This window comes from Pleurodeles waltl, chromosome 5, assembly GCF_031143425.1.
Source record: "Pleurodeles waltl isolate 20211129_DDA chromosome 5, aPleWal1.hap1.20221129, whole genome shotgun sequence".
Classification (NCBI taxonomy): domain Eukaryota; kingdom Metazoa; phylum Chordata; class Amphibia; order Caudata; family Salamandridae; genus Pleurodeles; species Pleurodeles waltl.
In genome coordinates, this window is record NC_090444.1 from 123,799,679 (window position 1) to 123,819,239 (window position 19,561).

General features: G+C 43.2%; 1 protein-coding gene across 1 annotated transcript in view; it reads right to left on the minus strand.

Annotated features, from left to right (window-relative positions):
* The window catches only part of KIF13B (kinesin family member 13B), a 537,272-nt gene that overhangs the window by 24,314 nt on the left and 493,397 nt on the right, over positions 1–19,561 (minus strand). The window contains exon 38 of the mRNA XM_069233796.1: positions 13,278–13,340. Coding sequence (XP_069089897.1) covers positions 13,278–13,340 — 63 coding nt within the window. The remainder of the gene's footprint in view (positions 1–13,277; positions 13,341–19,561) is intronic.

Below are 19,561 nucleotides of genomic sequence, written 5' to 3' on the forward strand. Positions count from 1 at the left end.
CCATAAATAGATTCAGAAGGTGACAGCCTAGGATGGGCATCAAACCTCTGTCCTTCAGCCTGCAGGGGATCACCTAATGATCCATCATGATTATCTTTCAATTGGTGGACAAATGAGAGACCCACCACCCACCGGAGGCTGGCGGGATAGAGAAGAAGAGTAGTCAAAGAGGTTTTGACTCAGCATAGCTTGCAGAAGATAGCAGGGACTACAGGTGTTGCTGATTTGGGCATTACTTAGATTTCTCCACTGATCGCAAGAGGAGTACATCTGATGGGGTGTTTTTGAATCTGCTGAAATGGTTGCCAGCTGTGAAATTTTCAATACAGATGGTTAAACTGCTCTGTCAGAAAGGCATGCCGTTGTGTGACTGATGTTGAATTGCTCCAGGGAGGAGATGGCTTCTGTCTGAAGAGCTGTTCTAAATTAAAAGACAAGTCCATTAGTCACTTGTCCTTCCCTTGAGAAGCTTGTGGAGGGCACTCAAGCTTGGCAGTGAAGGTAACAGTTGTGGCCAGGAATGAAGGCAAAGCATTAACAGAATCTAAGCTGCAACTGGAGATTTGTTTGGAGGTGTCCAGTCCATCGCTAAATCCAAACACTGCTTTTTCAAGTGGCAGGAAAGATTGATGTTAATTTTTGCCAGCTCCCTTAAGCATGGGCACAGTGGCAAGATAGCACATAGCATTATTCATTTGTCCTAGTCTGCCACACGTTTTCAGCCTACAGAATTAAGCCCCTAGGACTGTCTGGAGGGGCTGAAGGAAGAGCTAAGAAGGTTCCATTTAGCGGAAGAGGCTAAAACCAACAGACTCTTGGGAGAGGCATGCAATGACAAAAGCTTTGGACCAAAAGGTGCAGTTCTGTGTTGCTTTGCAGTTTACCTGTTGATTGCTGAGCCCGAGAATCTTTTCTACCACAAAGCCAACACCGCCTTAAAGAGCACAACACTGAATAGTAGCAATGATTCCGAGACTGAAGAGGATGGTTAGCAAGATTATAGTCAAATGTAACACTCACCAGTGGGGTATGGAATGTCAACTAATGTTTTGTAAGTCTAGATAAAGACCAGCATTTGCTTTCTTTAGGGGAGTAAGTTGTCTGTTTCAGAGTCGACATTCTGGGTGCAGCCATGCTGTCTGTCAGGCATAGCAAGAGCATCAGAATCCAATCTGAAAAGTTTCTCCATTGGGTGAACTTTTGCACACTATGAAGGTGCTCTGCCATGTGTTTTAAATTCAACCAGGCATAAATCTTTCTCTTAACACTTGTATAGTGTACCCCAAATTCAAAGGTGGAAGCACAAACACTGGATCCGAGGACCCCAGTTATGATGGTGTCAGGCATGACACAGGGCAGACAGGGTTTGGCTCTACAGCAGGCTCTGTATTTCTCTGAAATAATGCAAAGGACTGAGCCGGTGGACATCATGACCACTAAATTTGCAAAGCCCACAGTGTCAGTCGGAAGCAGTCCCGAGACTAGTAAGGCGATCTGAATATGTTCTGCATGGACTCATGAAAGGCCTGAATCTCTGCAGGGTCAGATGGCAGAGTCTATAATTCTGGTTTCATCTTCAATACAGAAACCAGCTCCAATGACGAGGAAGAGACAGGCATAGGGGAATGGTGTGCAGTCTCCAAACGGTCATGGAAACATGATCATTTCCTGGAGGTAAAAAAAGGACCTCTCATTTCTATGGTGTTTTTTTTGTGGGAAGACCATTTGATCATTCATAGTCAGGAGACTTTCCTGAAGAAAAAGGGGGCACACTGAGGTTTACCCATCTCCATCGCTAATCGTCTTCATGTGAACTGACAAAGCAGGGGTCTCTGATCATGATTGGATCAATGCCACCACATGCAGATTTGTGTGGTTCTGACAAAGGCATCTCCACAGCATTTATAGCATGGTCAATACTCCAGAACCTTAGGAAGTGGGATTTAATTTAGTCCCTGCCAAAACCTGAAGAAGGTCTTGGTGAAGCACCAAGGGAAGTCAGGACCAAGCAGTGGCCTGTCAGTGCCTTATGTATCTCGATGCAGTCACATCCTGGGCAGAGAAAATTATGGCTGATGCTGGATTGCCTCAGCTGACGATGCTGGAAAGCTATTGCTGGGGAAAAAGGATTCTGAATCTGGGATGGCTCCTGAAGGAAATTCATAAAGTGAGGGATCGGCAGGAAGTAGTATCAATCAGAAACAGACTGTTGCACACTAAATGCTTTTAGGTTGATGTTTGGGGTTTCAACATCAACTGTTAAAGTACTAGTAATAGTTTCAGGAAAGAAAGACTATTGTGGTTACTAGTACTGCTGGTGTATGGTCTCCAAACATAACACTTATATGGATATGTGTGCACGCAGAGTTTAAGAGTACAAGTACATTTTGTCCGAAACAAATAAAATTAGCGGATGCCAACAAGTAGCTTTGATTCACACAACCACGTCAAACCATATTTACAGTGACTTTCACTTGAGAAAGTCTGAAGATTCCAGGGACATCTTCACAATGCTCAACTGCAAATGGAAATAACAAAGACTTGAATAAGAGTTTCCTCAAGATACTCCAGGCACTTCCAGAATTTCTCCAGTGAAAATCTTTGTAAATACAGCATAAGGTGGCTGGTGCATTTGGGTGTCTCCTAATTTGTTTCATAGGAAATCTTTCTTAATTGAGTTCCAAAACTTACAGAACCAAGATTTCAAATCAAGCAGTGACAGGTGGACTGGAGGTGAAGATCCACTTTTCAGGATTAATAGAGTGTGACAGTGGTTATAGCCACCAGTTTCTACCATAAATATACTTTGAATCATCACAAAGGTAGAACACTTTCTGTAGGAACTATGAAGGAGTCGTAGACAAGGAGTTGATGAGATAGATCACACAATGTTGGTCATGTAAGCACCAGTCTAAGATGTTAAACACTGCCTGCTCCTTTTTGACAGTAGGAACTTAAGGAATGTGAGTACAAATACTATTGTGAACTCTATATATAATAATACCCAGCGAGACCAAAGCAACCATGCAAGCAGTTTGTTAATCACTCCAGTGGATTTTTATTTTTCAGTGATATCCACATACACATGGGGCATATTTGCAGCTCCTCTCTGCAGTATGATGTCCTTTGCTACACCCCTGCCTGCTGACGGTGCCATCAGAGAGCTGCTTACCTGGCATTACCTACGTGCTAGCCCTGTTGACCTCCTCAGGAAGAAGGTACTTCATGGATACTTACACGCTAACAAGCCACCAACCATTGTAAACCGGGCTGTTGAACAAGCAGTGGCAAAGCGAAATATTTCGCTGACTTTGCTGTTAAAGGTACTTGAGTCTCCTGAATGTATCCATGTTTTATTTCACACATTTTAATCTAACTAAAGGCACCATCAGGTTTTTTTCTGATTTTCATCCAAGGGTTAGGATCAGTAGCGGTTCGCGGAAGGGGTGGAGCAGGGTTTTTCTTTGGGGGGGGGGGGGGGGAGGGGGGGGGGAGGGGACGCCACAGTTTGCCGGGCTGGAGACAGCCTACAGCGCATGTGTGTTTGGCCGGCCGTCTCGTGCCGGCCAAACACACATGCGCTCTGAGGGGGGAGTGCTGAGCACTCCCCCCAGTGCACGTCACCCCGTGGCCCAGCCCTCTTTTAAACAAATCGATAATAAACATAGCCAAAACGGAGGAGCCGCCTCTGGTTAGTATAGGGCATGGATGTGCTTAGGGCTAACATGTAGGTAACATGCAGTTTATTATTAATAATTGCATGCCTTAAAGACCCTTCAGTTATAATTATGGGTTGCACTGTACTGTGGCATATTTAGTGCATGGTAAATTTTCATGTGAATTTACTGTTACAGTCTGGTACATCAGACCCTGTATTGTGGAATTACCAGTTCAAGTCATGGAAGGGGGAATTAATGTGTGGTACTGATTTTACGGTTGCTAATATCACAGACAATTCCAAATTCAGCAGGGCTTAAAACATACACTTAGCACCCGCTTTTAGCAGGTGGTAAATGTATGGGGTGACCGCTGGGCGGAAAGGAGATCGAGTTACTCGGGGAGGGAAGAACAAGGTTATTTCTAGCAGGGGAACCATTGTATGCTCAAGTGAAAATCTGATATAAATCTGGCACCTGGCCTGCGAGCCTAAAGGCTATCTAAAAAACTGGAGCCATTTCAATCTTTTAGGAAACATACAATGTGTATAGTTGCAAACTGCACACTATGGCAACCGTGTCATGCACCTCTGCCGCCCTCTTGTTCGAGACTCCACATGGATTCGTGCCCTTGCTGCTGCTGGTCCTGCCTGGCCTTTTTGCCTGCTATGTTTATGGGGGCTGAAAACAAAGGCTTGAAGGACAAGTCTGTTCTTCCCCTCCTGCTTTGGCCCATCCCCTGCTGCTGCCTCCGAGTGCCATAGTCCCTCTGTACTCCCCTTTCGTTGATCCTACTGGCTGGACTGGACACGGGGTAAGTTGAGGGAAAGGGAATTTTTAAATCAAGCTAGCCAACCATCGCCAGCCACTCTACTCTCTGGTTTCTTGTTTTATTATGCATGCGATTCTTTAGTTCAGTATCTTAAGTCATTTTATTTTTATTATTAAGTTTATTAGGTCAATGGACTCTTCTGTTTCGAAACTGAGCACGTTAAATTACATTTCTTTCAGTAATTGTTACATTGCACCACGCTAACAAATGCAATGTGAAAATGTTTTAATTTGTTTCCACCCACGTTCAAGTGTCCTCTAGGCTGAGCCTCAATGGTGCTCTGCTGGTCTATCATTGAACTTGGGCATTTAAACCTGTGTGTTTTCCATCTATGGCCTTGATCCTTAGCCCTCTTCTTGTGATAGCTAACAAAGCTGAAATCGACTACCTTCACTTACGACAACAGCCCCCTGGCACATATCGGTGGCATATTTAATTGTATTTTATTTTATGGCACATGCATTTTGAGAGCACATGGAAAATACGAGCATTTGCTCCAGGCATAGGTCATTAGTTCTGTTGTAATTTCTCTTGGCATGATTTATGGCTGCTGTAAAATGCAGAAGCAGCCTGTGGCAGGATAAGCTATTAAAGTATTCAAAGTGAAAGATGTTTGCAAAGGTTGAGCTGCATGGTTAGAAGGTTACTAATATATTTCCTCATTATATTGCTCACGTTCTCGCCAGTTCAAGCTCTCAAACAATACTATTTTCTGTCCATGGTAAACAGAAGTTTTTCTATCACCATAACTGTTAAAGACTGCCTGAAATCCCTAGAATAGTTATTAGTAAATAACACCTCTGAAGATGTCACATTTTGTGATGCGCGGAGAGTTTTACAAAAAGACAAAGGGGAAATATCCCTGTGAGTTGCTGACTGAGACAGAATGTATCGACACACTAAGTCTGAACATGTGCCCCACAGAGAGAGGTGGTCTCACCTCCTGCTCCTCCCTCAGAGTGTACGTGTGCTCCACAGATATTGAGGAGTATCTTCTCATGAGCATGGGTATAGTCATCATCTTCAAACTCCATGCTGGGTCCACCCTCGTATACCCAAATTACTAGATGGCGAGGTATCCACCAGGCTGCTTGCCCCTGCCATGGTACCTTACTCAAGCCACAGAAAAACTGGCCTGTTTTTGAGAATGACCTAACCCTACATTGATGGGGGAGAATAGTCCATGAAGAGACATCCCACTCTCTCAAAGTGTATGTGTGCCCAGGACTTCTGAATGTACTCTGCATCGCGGATAGCATGCTCTCTGCTTCTCCTTTGGGAACCATCTGCCTCAGAGCATGTTCTATGAAACTAACTTATAAAGTGTATATACCACCATAGTGCTATTAGGCGCCAGAGAAGCACACAAGGGAGCCAATTATTTATGTATGTATTGGTATTTATAAAGTGGGAACCTAACAGAGGAGCACTGTACATTATATGGGTGGGGCGGGTGGGGCTGGGAGATCATGTACATCAAGTGGAGTTTACACAACGCTGTTTAAAGCATTACATTGTTTTTTTTTAAGACACAGGGAGATTAAGTGAGGTGCCCAGAATTACTTTATGTTGAGCCAAGCGCAGAGACCAGGTATTCAAACCTGGGTCCTCAGGCTCCAAAGTCAGCAGCTCTAAGCAATTAAGACACATTTCCTCCCCTTATGAGGCAACTTTTCCTTACTAGATCCCTAGCATTGAAAAAGATGCGTCTTTGCAGTTTTCCGAACGCTACCAAGTTGAAGGTTGTACGAATATTAATAAGTATAGCATTAAAGAGCTAGAGATAATGACCTGAGGTGGGCAGGCCACTGAAGGCTCCAGGCAGATGACTGCCTATGGCTCATCTAGAGGGCCTGAATGAGTCACACCTTTCCTGCTTAACTCTGATTTCCTTCAAAATTACTTCAACCCCTTCAAATATTAATATTTGTGTGCTCAAGATTGATGGATATCAATGGAATGACTAGAAGTGTTTCTAAGGAATGAATGATCATGGCAGCATGATGTCACCTTTCCTTCAACTACTAAAATGCTTACATGTAATATCTGTAGTATTAGTTTATGTGCCACAGCTTGCAGATGTTGTCTTGGGAGCCACCCTATTCAACAGAGCCCTTTGCTACACAGCAGGGCCACGTCGGGTCACATGCATGAACAGGAGAGAGCGCAGATCACCAGAATGTCGCACAGCCAGCTGCTTGTCCCCCTAGCCTGGGGGCTGCATCAGTGGTAGCCAAGAGAGGTAAAAAGTACCTGTAATGCTTGCCAGAAAATGTTTGGTCCATTTAGGCCCCTAAACCGGTCGCGTAGAAAACTAAATGAGCAATATCACAAATGTAAATTTGCAGACCATTAATTGCTAATTGAGGGGAATTTTCTTTTTTTAAAGGGCATTTTGTGACTTCCTCTTTATTGAATTTTATTAGCACCACAAACCTGGATGGGTGGCTAATTTGGCAGAATAAACAATGTCTTTCTAAGTCAAAAAAATTGCTCTACATGCAAGTCATCTAGGTCCAGTAATGCTGGAAATATTTGTGCCAAACAACTTTACAATTCTTTCTGCTAACCATCAGTGAATATATAAGAGCGACAAATGCAACAAAATATAGCCGACCCCATTCCTTCTGATTTCTACAGATATACGCAAACCCAGCATCACGGATTTCTTTGCAAATGCAAACAAGAGATCACTGCTCGATTCTGAAAGTAGCCTAGTACAACAGAGTGTGTTTTTGCAAGATGCACCTGCAGAAGATTCTGAGAGAATTAGGTCAAGCCAAGGATCTGTTCCACTGGAAGATGCTACAACCAGGGTCCAAGATGCAGGTGCCAGTTTTGAAAGGGATACCAGCTTGCTAGAGTGTTGGGACCATAATCAGTGGGCTCAATTTAAAGGAAAGTATACATGGGCAAACAGTGAAAATGGTGACCTTGGGTGCAAAATGTGCAGCGAGGTTAAGCTGCTTAGAGGGTCAGCATCACAGGGTGTGAGTATGTCTAAAGACTGATCACTGGGAGCATTTCTGCATCTGCCCCAACAAAAACTAGCCCGTTCATCTCAGTGCAGAAAAAAATTAACATGCACAAACTTTCTGAAGCAGATTCTAAAGCATGTGATATCCAAGCTGCATCCAAGGAGGAGGTACTGTGAGAAACTATCGTGGAACAGCAGAGGCATTGCCGTGCTTCAACAGTTAAGGTTTTTTGCGCTCTTTACTTTTGTTCCAAAGATAATACCCCTTTTCAGACTTCCCAGGTCTAATAGCTTAACAGAATGCTAACGAGGCAGATATGGGCTTGATTCTACACAACTAAAATACTGCAGCACAGATAACCGATTGCATTGCTAATGAAATGCGGAGAAAGCTATGCATGGGTATCATTGAACAGGCTCCAAAAATCTCTGTTTATATCGATGAGCCAATAACCATTTCTTCCATGTAAGTTTTAATTATTCATGTCCGTGCTGTAGGAGCCTCTTAAGTTTTTACTTCACTTGGTGGAGTTGACTAGAGGAGATGCAGAGTGCATTGAGGCCTCATTGTTGAAATGTCTTGAGAAACCGGGATTTTGCAACACATTTCTTGCAGACCATTGGATAGGGGTGTACAGAGATTGTGCCAGGGTAATGCTTGGGAGAAACTCTGGTGTTTTGTAGAGGCTATGCTCAAAATACCCTTATCTTGTAAAATGGCACTGTCTATGCTACTGGCTTGAGCTCAGTGTCTCGGACATGACTGATACCGTGCCAGGCCTTAAGCACATTAACACATCATTTTTTTAAAACTATATGCTGCGTACCATCAGTCTCCCAAAAATTAGGAGGAACTCTCTTAATGTGCAAAAGAGTTAAAAAACTGCAATTCTGAAAATTGTGTTGCTTCTAGCAAAAGGGCAATTGGAGCAGTTGTGGGAGTCATACCCAGCATTTTACCAGCATTTCTTTTTACTCAAACGTAAGCACTTCTCGTGATGCAAAACAACATTGTGGGTTGAATAAAATCCTGACATCATCAGATTTTTGCTGTATTTAGCTGGTGTTGCGGATGCTGTTTATGAAATTGGAGCACTGCAAAGGGGTGAAGGACCTGTTGCCAGCTTACCGGCTCAATCATCATTCATGCAGAGCAATAGAAAAGTTTAAGGAGTTCCCAGGGAGACATAGGAAGGAGGCTGAACAAGCTATTGAGAGTGGCTTATTTAGAGGAGTGCCAATCAGCAGTCAGGACTCATATGGCCGAGTAAAAATAAACCTTCCCTAGTTCTACCAAAACCGGGCAGATAACTTGCGCTCTAGGTTATATGCACAGTCATCAAGCAATACGTCTACCACATCAACTCAGAGAGATTAATTTGTAGCGCTTACATCAGAGATAGATGTCATCAACCCACACAAGTGGCCAAATGACGTTGAGAGCCCATGGCATGAAGGGGAGAAGAAACAAACCGTGCAGGAGGTTCTCCTAATGATAAACTCATACCTGAGGTTTTGAGAGACTATGTTGATAACGACGGCAGTGAAATTCCAGATCAACTGCATCCTGTTATGAGGGCTATAAACACACTTCCTGTGACTTAAAGTGACTGCAAAATGGGTTTCAGCATCATGAACTTGATATTGTCACCCTTATGAAACTGCCTTGGTGTTGCATGCCTTTCTTCATTAATGTTTATGAACCTCATGGGCCGTCTTCTGCCACTTTGGAATCTAATGCCATATGTTAACAGGTGGTTGACTGCTCATCGCCATGCGGATGATACTCTGTCTTGAAAGGCAGGTCCTACAGCCCAGCATAATAAACGTTAAGCAGGAGTTTTTTTAATTGAGGTTAGGTTTTCAATTATATAAGCGGTCTCACTACTCATATTTCATGGTCAAACATTCTGTGGCAATATTAGCATGTTCCATAATGTCTGCAGTAACACATGTGCAGAGTGTCCGATTGAAACTGTGCAGTGTGCAACTTGCATTTTGTTTTTATAATGGTCAAAGAGTGTTAGTGTCTTTAATGGTGGTATGCTGGGTAGGAAATACGTTTTATAGTTTTGATATTCACAGTTGCAGTTTCTAGCATGTTTTTTTTGCAATGCATAAACTATGCTTTGTTCATGGTGCCAGGTTTAGGATGCCAGGTTTAGTATGCCTATCTTGCAACACTTAATGGGGCTTGGCTAAACTGGTTAGATACCAAACTTCACCCACATTTGGGCTGTTAGTTTCTTCAAACAGGGACCTCAAGTTACAGGCTTAAGTACGGAACATGTTCCATTGTTAAATCTCGCAATATGCTCAAATGCTAGACCTACTGAACCTGTGATGTCACTCCCTGTGGTGTCACTGCCCTTGGTGCCACATGCCGTGATGTCACTTCCTGTGATGCCACGTGCTGTGATCTCATTTGCACATTACCTAACTTGGTGAGTCCCCCACTTCTGTAGGACTTGTGCCCTGCTTCCAACAGAGCATTCCCTGCAAACTGGAAGGCATGTTCTTTTTTTACTTCGACTCAGATACTTAGAAAAGGTGGGGGTGAGTGAGGCCACAAACGGAAGACACGTCCCAATATTTACTGAAAGATGATTTGTGTGACAGGGAGAGCCATTTGCAGGTTGAAATGCAGAAAGTGTCTGGGCCGGGAAGCAGCTGTGATCTACAGCGCTCCTCCTGGCATCATTTGCAGGTTTGATAGATCACATAATTCCAAGTCATTCGCTATTTCAATGTCCTCGCTATCTCCAAATCCATTTCCCTCACTCTCGCGCTCACCCGCGGAATATAAAATAACTACACCTCTTGAGAGTAACAGCCCATTTCGATGATTAACTTCTGAGAGGCAAAATTTACTAATCCTCAGAGATCAATATTGTTTGTCAGCTTGTGTACTCTAAAAGATTAGAGACTTTTTTAAATCGTTCTTTTCTATTTGTATGTGCAAAGTTCCATATGCCACACACTGCTTTCCCCTATTTGTTAGTACGTCAGACTGAATGACAAACTTAGTTCTTGATTTGGGAGCAGCAGAAACCCATCAAAGGGCAATTTCTTGTCCTGGACTTTTATTCTTGTTTAAATCCCTGCTGATTGTCGTGAGGATGAGGAGGGTATGACAAACTAATTTAGGTCCCTAGCATCCAAGTCCTCTGTGTTGCATGCACAGGCCACACCTGTATGTGGACCACAAAGACATAATTCATTAAATAGGCTGTTAACTTTGTCATATACAACTTCAGCTACTGAGTTATCAATCAGATAATTCTTGAAGCAGTGTGATGCGAGCAGCCTTTGTGACCAAAGTATCCCTTCCACAGAAGTCTGTCCATAAAGGTTTGAAGGATTTGTTTTTACCATTTTGGTAAAATCTTGGGCTTTGGGTTGTTTAGCTGTAGCCTGTTCCCTCTGGCTTTATCACTGCCCCGTTGAAAGCAGACAAGGGATATTCCGTTCCCACAAACCTCTATGTGCAGTACCCACAAACAAAATGAGTGCTGAAGAGCATGCTCTTCAAAATTGACCATAAATTAGATTTTTTTGTTTTTGTTTCGAATTAACATAAAGCAACAGCAGCGTCTGGGGACTTTCTTTAGTATGTCATCTCTAACTCTTGCAGTAAAATGTTCTGATAGAGACGACACCCATGCAAGGGGTCTCCAAGTGAAAGACATACTTTGCTGCAACCTGTGTTTCCAGCCTGCCAGTGCTAAAATGATAAGCTTTAAATTAGCCACAGAAATATAAAGATAATTCCCTGTAGTACAAATCAAGGAAGAGACGAAAAATCAACGGTGTTGACAGCACTTCCCTGCAAGGAAGGATGTCAGAGCAAGTGCCACAACCCTTCTAAAACAAGATGGAGGATTCTGTGTTCATAATGACAACAAAGTGATGCATAGCCTTGGAAAGAGGGTGTGTTCCGGTGTGGCATCCTGGTTGGTAGCAGGCACCAAACTAGAGAAGCACCAGGTTCACATTGGGGCCCTGAGATTCAAAGAACCAACAGGAGTCTCCAAACAGGAGAAACTTCAGAGTCAAGGTGAGTGGCTAGACTAAGGCTAAGCTACACCGAGACATAGCTGGACACAGAAATTAAGTCAGAAGCTTCAGAAGGACCTACAGCGGAGATAGTGAGATGATGTAGGCTCCACCTTGAAGTTGTTAAAGGTGGGCAATGAACCTATTAGGAAAGCCCTTCACTGTTTGCACTACCTAACTACCTACTAGGAGGACAGCAATTAAGTGGGTATGAGGCATTACATAGTATACAGAAGGCAGGATTACCCACAATAAGGAAACCAAACAGCACAGTTGCATTTGCAAAGAACACAGGCCTCTAGGAACTAACAAAAAAGGGCAGGCGCTAGAAGTATAGCAACCAATGTGCTAGTCCTACAGAACGCCTGCAGGGCATGAAGGAAGTCATAGAAGATGAGCTAGTACATTAGTGAACTGGCACTACACGAGACACCCAGATGGAGCATGGGCTTGCAAAGCTACGGATTGCTGACTGATGACTAGGAATAGAATAAAATGATACCTCTCAGAACTGGCACAAAAGACTCCGCGACTCAGTTATCCAGAAGATGAACGAGCACACAACATCAAGGGAAGACTCCAAGAGTCACAGTTTGAATCCACAATGTGGTTAAGATCTGCTCTAAGCTGCAACCGATTAACTTGGGGCATCATTTTTGTAAGTGATGTCATATGTGAGTGTCAAGAGTAGGGCAGGGGTGTGAGTTATGGTTTGCATAGCTAACTATAACTGGCCAACTGCAGTTTTTTCTTTTGCTGTTTTTCCCTCACCACAACTTCAGTTTTACTGACCAGACTTTGTGTTTGAACCTTTGCTTACCCTTTCTCTCTGAAGACCTATCTGGATATCATACTAAACAGCAATGCATTTGTTTACGTCCTCAAATAGTTTCCTCAAAAGACAGCAAGAGTTTGGATCTGTATTCTATGCATGTGTGCTTCCTATACTAAAGGCGTGTAATGGGAGGGAGGGCAGACCAGTCAATGAAGGCAAGAATGTGAGTAACTGGAAATTGAGGCTACTGCTGCATCTAATCTTTCTGAAGGCACTCCAGGTACACACACTCTTCCATTCTGTGTGAAAGAAGACTACGGCATTACATCCAGTACGCCCATCAAATCTCAAGTGCTCACACAGAATCTTTCCTCTCTTAGCTGCTCTTCAGAGTGGAGGACACCAAGAAGACTGGAGTGTGCCTGCTTCAGTCTGCTAGGTACGATGGACATTGTACGCAGGCTTTCGTACTACAGGATGGAAAAAGCTCTAACCCAGCAGAACAGAGAGCAGAAAATAATTTAATAAATAGCTATATTTTCATCTAATACAGTGCCACAAGATAAATACATTGATCCATTGATTTTAGTTTGAATACAGTTCATAAAGGTGTCACACACATGCAAGGATGCTAGCGTGAAACGACTCTAATTTTCATAACTTTGTGTCTGCATTTATATTATAAAAGACCACAATCTAATATTTAGCAATCCCATTGTGGTGTTTTTGTGGGTCTGTTCTACTTGCGGAAAAACTGTTCTTCTGAAAAAAGGCTTCACATACAAGGCCTCAGAGTGGAACAATTTGCAGTTGACATAGGTGGATCTCCGGCTAGACAGCAGAAACAGTTACTCACAATAAAAAGAAATGCAAGTCTTAAAAACAAACATTTTTCTGAAGCATACTCCTATAGAGTTACTATTAGTCACTGTAGGCCACAGACCAGAAGAGAGAAGCTTGCCTGTAGTGAGCAGACCTTACCGGCTTGATCTTTAGAACACTTTCATCAGTACTTGCTGACTGCACTGTAATTCGTGGAACGGGCTGCAAAAGAGTAGATGCAAAATTTCTTAATATGAAAAAGGCATGCCTACTGCTAGAGAGAACATTAAGACAATAAGTAAAAAGGTAACCAGGGCAACCAAGAGGGAAAACAACATCCATCAACCAGGACTATGTTTTGAGAGGCATTTATTCTTAAGTAACCAACAGTTTTGATGGGATTTGAGCATCCCAAACATCTCAACATTGATAAAGCAACAAAGAATAATGAACAGTGAAATATGTGCATTAGTCTAACTGGGAGAACACAAATGAAGTAGTTCTTTACAGTTATGTATTCCTTGTAAAACCCATGCATCCATTCTACAGACGTTGCAATTTCCCGCTGTAAAGAGAACTGAAGCACAAGTATTTAACAGCTGGAAGGCAGTATGAATCGCAGTTAGCATGAAGATGGTAACACTATAGGCAATGTCAGTGCTTCCCAAACTGTGGGTCACAACCGACTGGTGGGTCGCAAGCTGATTTTTGGTGATTCGTGAAAGTCCAAGCAATAAGTCAAGATGCCTTTAAGTTCTGTATTTATCTTGTCACATTTGCTGTGCTTTAAAGACAGAGGTCAAATGTCAGGCTGTCTTCTGACAAATTGCTGCCTATATTTTAGCATGGAGACTTGTGTTTACAAACTCACTTTGCAGTCACAGAAAGAACAGTAAATTGAATTATGTGACAATCTTGCAGAGGTACAGGGAGTGTGAAAGGAAAGGGTGTCATTTTTTGTAACGCACAACAAAATGAAATACCTGTAGATGAACTGTACACATTCAGCTGTTAGAAAAGCACAAATGAATCACATTTTGTGCAATTCTAAAGTGTGATGGAAACAAAGGTTTTAAAACGATTGAAACAAAACAATACACTTTACTTAGTGATGCACAAGTTATAAATATTCACTGAAACCCAATTTCCAGACATTATCATTTGTGTGCAATATAGTTTTATCAGTAAAACTGTACGCCTATGCCAATGTAGTGGCCATGTCAATGGAAAATGTGTTGTCTGTAAATGAGTTACATAAAAAAAAAAAAAAATCACCTGCCTCGTGTCGAATAAAGCTAGGTGAGTCGCAAGGGTTTGTCATTCTAAAAAGTGGGTTGTGGTCCTAAAAAGTGTGGGAAACACTGTGCCACGTTATGTATGAAATACATGCTGAAAATATACAAAATGCAGGCCCGAACTAGATGTACATCACAATGGTAAACCATGCCATAATAATTGTTAATCCACCACATCCTCAGTACGATGTAAAGGAGAGTGAACACACAAGATAGGAGACAATTAATTGGTCCATACTGAGGACCAAACAATCCACTCCACTCAGGATACCAATGAGTTATAGTGCTGAAGAATGGCAGACTACATCTAATGTAAAGCATTATACAAATTCAAGAAAATAAAGCAAAGTGAACTGAACGAAGAAGAAGAAAAAAGTAACTGGAGTTATGGACTCAGATATAGTGTGCAAGGTGAAGAAAAAAGTAACTGGAGTTATGGACTCAGATATAGTGTGCTTTATTGTCATTCATCAGATACAATACGTGTCTCTGCTCAAGGAGATTTTGATAGACACCTGCAGCTGCTGACAGGTGCAGATGGATATCTGCCCAAAGCCCTTAGATGTCCACAGTTTATCCAGCATTTTATTTCACTAATGAAGCTACATTTCCTCCTGCTCATAGAAGACCCAGTGATGCTGCCACTGGTGTGCTGTAATGGAGCAATGTCTACTAAGGAAAAACAGTGGATGGCCACCCTATTCCATATTCTTGCACTGACACAGACTAGGGTGTGCTGCGGCACTGGCAGCTTGGAGCAAGGGTTGATAGAATCCATGGCGTGCACCACAAATTGTGAGCACAAACCGAGGACTCAGGTTTTGACCTGCAAGACAGCAAGGCTACAGGGCAAGAGCCCAAATGGGTGCAAGTAAAGAGCTGCCCCAGCTGCAGGCAAAGGGTGGTTTTGTTTGGGGGCTGTCCTGCCTCCATGGCTTGCAGTACTGACACAAGGGGACAAGAAATTGTTGAAGGTAAGGTGACATACATCAACGGACTATAATCATCCAATGCGGACGAATCTGAAAGGAGGAGAATGAGAGGAGTCTCCGAGATTGAAGAATTGCATGGTGGGATATCCCCTGATCCAGCATACAGCTCACAGTGGTGACTGTCTTGCTACACGGAAAGTTGACTGGTACCAGGTATGTGCATGTGTGGTGGAAGATCCTGGCGTCAAGAAGCCTGTAGATTGATATACCAAATGCTGCGTTGCACAACAAAGTGCCTGTAGCTACACATGGGAGCAGTGATTAAGCCCTAGAGTGCAGGTCTGGGCATCTTGATTGTGTGTAGGGCAGCAGACAGGTGCTGCCGGTCCTTATTTCTAGGGATAACCATGCCACATGCTACTCAAGAAAATCAAAAGTTAAAATCCCCACTTCAGCATCCTACACACTTCTGAGCAGAGCAGGGATTCCATTACATCTGAAATCGCTATTGGAAAACCCAATAGCGATCAAGACGGTGGAGAACTGAGTGTCAATGACATGGTAGAATTAAGTACACTAGTTACTTAATGAAGCAAAATATTATATATCTATACCTAAATAAATGGAAAAGGCGCAGAACTTGCATGAGAGACCAAACAATGCGGAAAAAATCTCAGATACAGAAGATAAAATAAACATATTTGGTGTTGACTGTTCTGAATAAAACTGTAAAGCAGCTGTCTTACTGATACTCAAGGCATATCCCGGTTCCATAATGGGCCCTGGTTCAGGCTTTCAGATGGTTGTCAGTGTGGTCCATGGTACTGTACATCAGAGCCTCACTCTGCAAGCTGTTCTCCAATGACTATACTGCAGAGGGAATCCTGGTAGATCCTGCACTAGAACAATGAATAACGCCCTCCTCCAGGCGCAGGAGCTAAGGCAGTATGTTGAAGATACCGCAATTCAGGATTCAATAAAATTGCTAAGGTGCAAATGCAAAGGGATGCTGGATAAAGCTAACAGAATCTACTCTTGCCAAGATGTGTCTCCTGACACTAGGAGGGCCACAAAAGAATAGGACTTGATACAGAAGCAACTTAGAGAGAAGACTATACAGATGCATCTGCGACCAGGCACATCTGAAAGTGGACTTTGAACTAGGCGCAAGGGTTATAAGGCTTAACCTTATTGGAAAGGTTGTGGAATGGTTTGGGGAATCCTAAAAATTCATTCAAATGGGCAGGTCTCTGTGCTGCTTTTGTGATGGTTCAAATGCACACAGGGATATTGGCATAGAGTCTTCCTGTAATGTACAGAAATGGCCACGGGAGGCCATCTGTTAGAGGTGGACACCTAGCAGCCCTAAGCGCAGTTGAAGGGTGGTTAGATTTTATATGGGGGCTCTAAACTTGGGAGGGTCTGTCGATGGTATGTTTTTTTCAGATACTTCCCTCACACATCATATTCCTTACACACTCTTTCCTTCTACTAAGTTCCGCAAACCTTTCTTTTAATGCAGTAAAGTCAATAGCAATAAGTATTTTCATTTAACAAATTATTGGGCAGTTAATGATAATATGATTTACAGTGTGTATCATATAAATAAATAATAACCGTGTCACACCCGGTTTCCTGGGCACCAGGGCACTCAGGGGCTACCCACTCCAATCGCATCAACTGGAGGGTTCCCCACTGGTGGCCTGGCGCCTCAGTACTAGTGGACCCAAAACTGGATAACCAAATACTCCCCTCCAGTACTTGACTCTCTCAGGTAGGAGAGGCAGAGGAGTCCAAGGCTTACTCAAAGAGGTGAGGTAGGTTTGGACAATCATAATACAGGGTACACTGTATTACCAGCTAATAAGATCAATGTCCAGTCAGTGCTTTACTTAAAAAAAAAAAAAAAAAGAAAAGTACTTTAAGACACATAAGAGAAATATACTACACACAAAACTAGGATAAACAGTAAAAACCAGACATCTCTACAACGCTCTGGGCCACAGTTCTGACCCCCAAAACAATATCATAGCGCCTGGTCACAAAGCACCATATAAACAAAGTTAGCATGTAGACACCCAATTAGCATTGCATATTACACACCATGTTGCACAGGGTTGCTCTCATTCACTAGAGCCATGGTACCAATCCTTGTATGGCAATGGTGTAGTTTCAGCATAGGATGTGAAGTCAAACGTTCCGGATCATCCCCGGAACCCACCACTCAAAGAACAGAAGTGCCCTCCTGTCCTTAGCAAGGACATCGCTCTGGTGGCGTCAGGGATCTGATCATAGGTGCCAGATGTCTTAGCACAATTTACTGGAGTCCCACTAGACACTTGCTAGCTGTAAGAGAGTATTAGCTGGCCAGAGCGCCAGTACACCATGGTACTCCCCTGTGTGTCAAATGTAGGGGGTCTGTACCACAGGACACTCTTCCGCAGCTACAGATTGTAACTGTAAGTATCCCAGGCTCCAACAGCACAGGGGATGGGTTGGGCAGAAGTGACCTCACATTGAAAGGCTGGTGGAATCAAGTTTCTCCATCTTCCTCTGTTGATGTGCTTGTAAGCTTCCTTATCTTGAACAGCTGTTTGCAATTTCTTTGTCTTCCAAGCCGATGCAACAAGCCCCACAAACAGCTGGTCCTCTGCATCTACATTCAGGTTGCTGATTGACCCTTTTGCTCTTTCGCAGCTGGCAAATCCCTTCACAGCAGAATCCATCCATCACAGAGAAAACTCTCAAGTACAGAGGCGGTGAGCAAGTTTTCCTGCCTTTACACCGCTGGACCACAGCTGGATTCTGTAGATGCTTGTTAGAACTGAAGACTAATCTTGAACAACCACTGACAACTCATCCCAGACTTTTTATCACCTCAGATTGACAGGCTGATCCAATCAGAGGGTCTGCTGCTTGTGAATCTTGGGTGCCCCGCCAATCATGAGGCCTATCTGTGTCTCATGCTCACTGCATGTTTAAGATATGTATAGGATGAGTTACTGGGCTTCAGGACAGGCTCTTGATATCAGCCAGGGCTATTCTTCAGAGAGGAATTTTAATTAACTCCCGACCAGGAGGCACTGACCATTATGCCTCCTAGCAGAGTTAGGGCAGCTAAACAAAGATAAAAGCAAGTGTTTACCCCACCCCACCAAGCTTCTCCAAGGAATAGGGAGGGACACAGGGGAGCTGGAACGTCAAGCAGACCAGCTCAGCTCACATTAAACATAATGGCTCACCTCACCATTCTCCCCTAGGGAACCTACTGGCTCTCAAACACACATCCCAGGTAGATAAAGGCAACAGGACCACAGGCAAAGAAGACTGCATAGACTTGACCAGGAGGGTGGCTAGTAGCCCCTCTACTCCCCAAGGGTACAAGGATACCGCCTTGGTAGAGAGGGCAGTAGCCACTCTCTGTGAAATAGGGGTGCACTATGAATGCCCCCCTCAACCTCACAGCTAAGCTCTAGGTTCTCAGCCCATGTAAACAGGGAGATCCTCAGTGGACATAATGCCTGTCATGTTCACTGAGGTAAGGATCCAGAAACCATACAGTAACTTTTAAGTGACTTGCCTGTAGCTCACCATAAGGCAGGGCAAGCACACACTCCAGAAAAATGCAGAAGACTTACTGTCCCAACAAACCACAAACGTAAATAATAGATGTCTGCAAGCTATCCTATAAAGTAGGAAGTGATACCTGTCAAATAATACTTGCAAGAGTCCATTTGTATTCCCCAATAAGCTAGATGTGCTACGTTAAAACATAATCTAACAAGATCTGTAATGGGTAAGATTATGTTCAAGAGCCCTTTATTGTTATATGGGTGCCTAAGGAGTCCTTTCCTGGCTTGACAGGCACCCCTGGGGTTGTTTCTGATAAACCCAGGGGTGCCTAGGCTAGACTTTTCAGGAATTAGGTACTCACATTCAGCAAGGGATGAAGGTTCATTCTGCATCAAGGAATCCAAAACTCACAGAATTTCCTTTAGTTCGTGCTATAGAGCAGAATTTGGTGCAAAGCCAAATTTGGTTTGGCCAGAATGGGATCATGAGCATTGCTGCAAGTTTCACAATTTGTGAGAGACCTGTGAATAGAGGGAGTTGGTAAAAATGCATAGTATAATTTGCCATATCAATCCAGATGAAAAGGATGTTCCAACTCTCTCCTTCTGTAAAGGAGAAGCAAAAGGAGGAATGGCAGTCATCA